This window comes from Myotis brandtii, unplaced genomic scaffold, assembly GCF_000412655.1.
Source record: "Myotis brandtii unplaced genomic scaffold, ASM41265v1 scaffold679, whole genome shotgun sequence".
NCBI lineage: Eukaryota > Metazoa > Chordata > Mammalia > Chiroptera > Vespertilionidae > Myotis > Myotis brandtii.
Window position 1 is genome coordinate 598,184 of NW_005370653.1, and position 292 is coordinate 598,475.

At 62.0% G+C, this 292-nt stretch overlaps 1 protein-coding gene across 1 annotated transcript in view; it reads right to left on the reverse strand.

Annotated features, from left to right (window-relative positions):
- The window catches only part of ACTN2 (actinin, alpha 2), a 58,200-nt gene that overhangs the window by 6,253 nt on the left and 51,655 nt on the right, over nucleotides 1-292 (reverse strand). The window contains exons 17-18 of the mRNA XM_014529275.1: nucleotides 269-290; nucleotides 4-147 (exon numbers count right to left, since the gene is read on the reverse strand). Of these exons, the coding sequence (XP_014384761.1) occupies nucleotides 4-147; nucleotides 269-290 (166 nt within the window). The remainder of the gene's footprint in view (nucleotides 1-3; nucleotides 148-268; nucleotides 291-292) is intronic.

The window sequence follows — 292 nt, forward strand, 5'->3', positions numbered from 1 at the left end:
GACCAGGGCCTCCTGGATGAGCTGGTGGTCGCCCTCCAGCTTGTCGATGTTGTTCTTGTAGTTGATGATGTTGTGCTCGTACTGCTTCAGCTGGTTCATCTGGTCCTCCAGGGCCCCGGTGATCTGGATGGAGCTGCGGGCAATCTCCTGGGACAAGCACAGTGGGGACCAGGTGAGCAGGTCTGGCCCGCCCCCAACCCGGAATCGGGTGCAGCGCCAGCTCAGAGACTGATCCCCCGTCGGGCAAAGCTGGGAGGCACCGCCCTACCTCCATCTTGTTCTGGATCCAGGG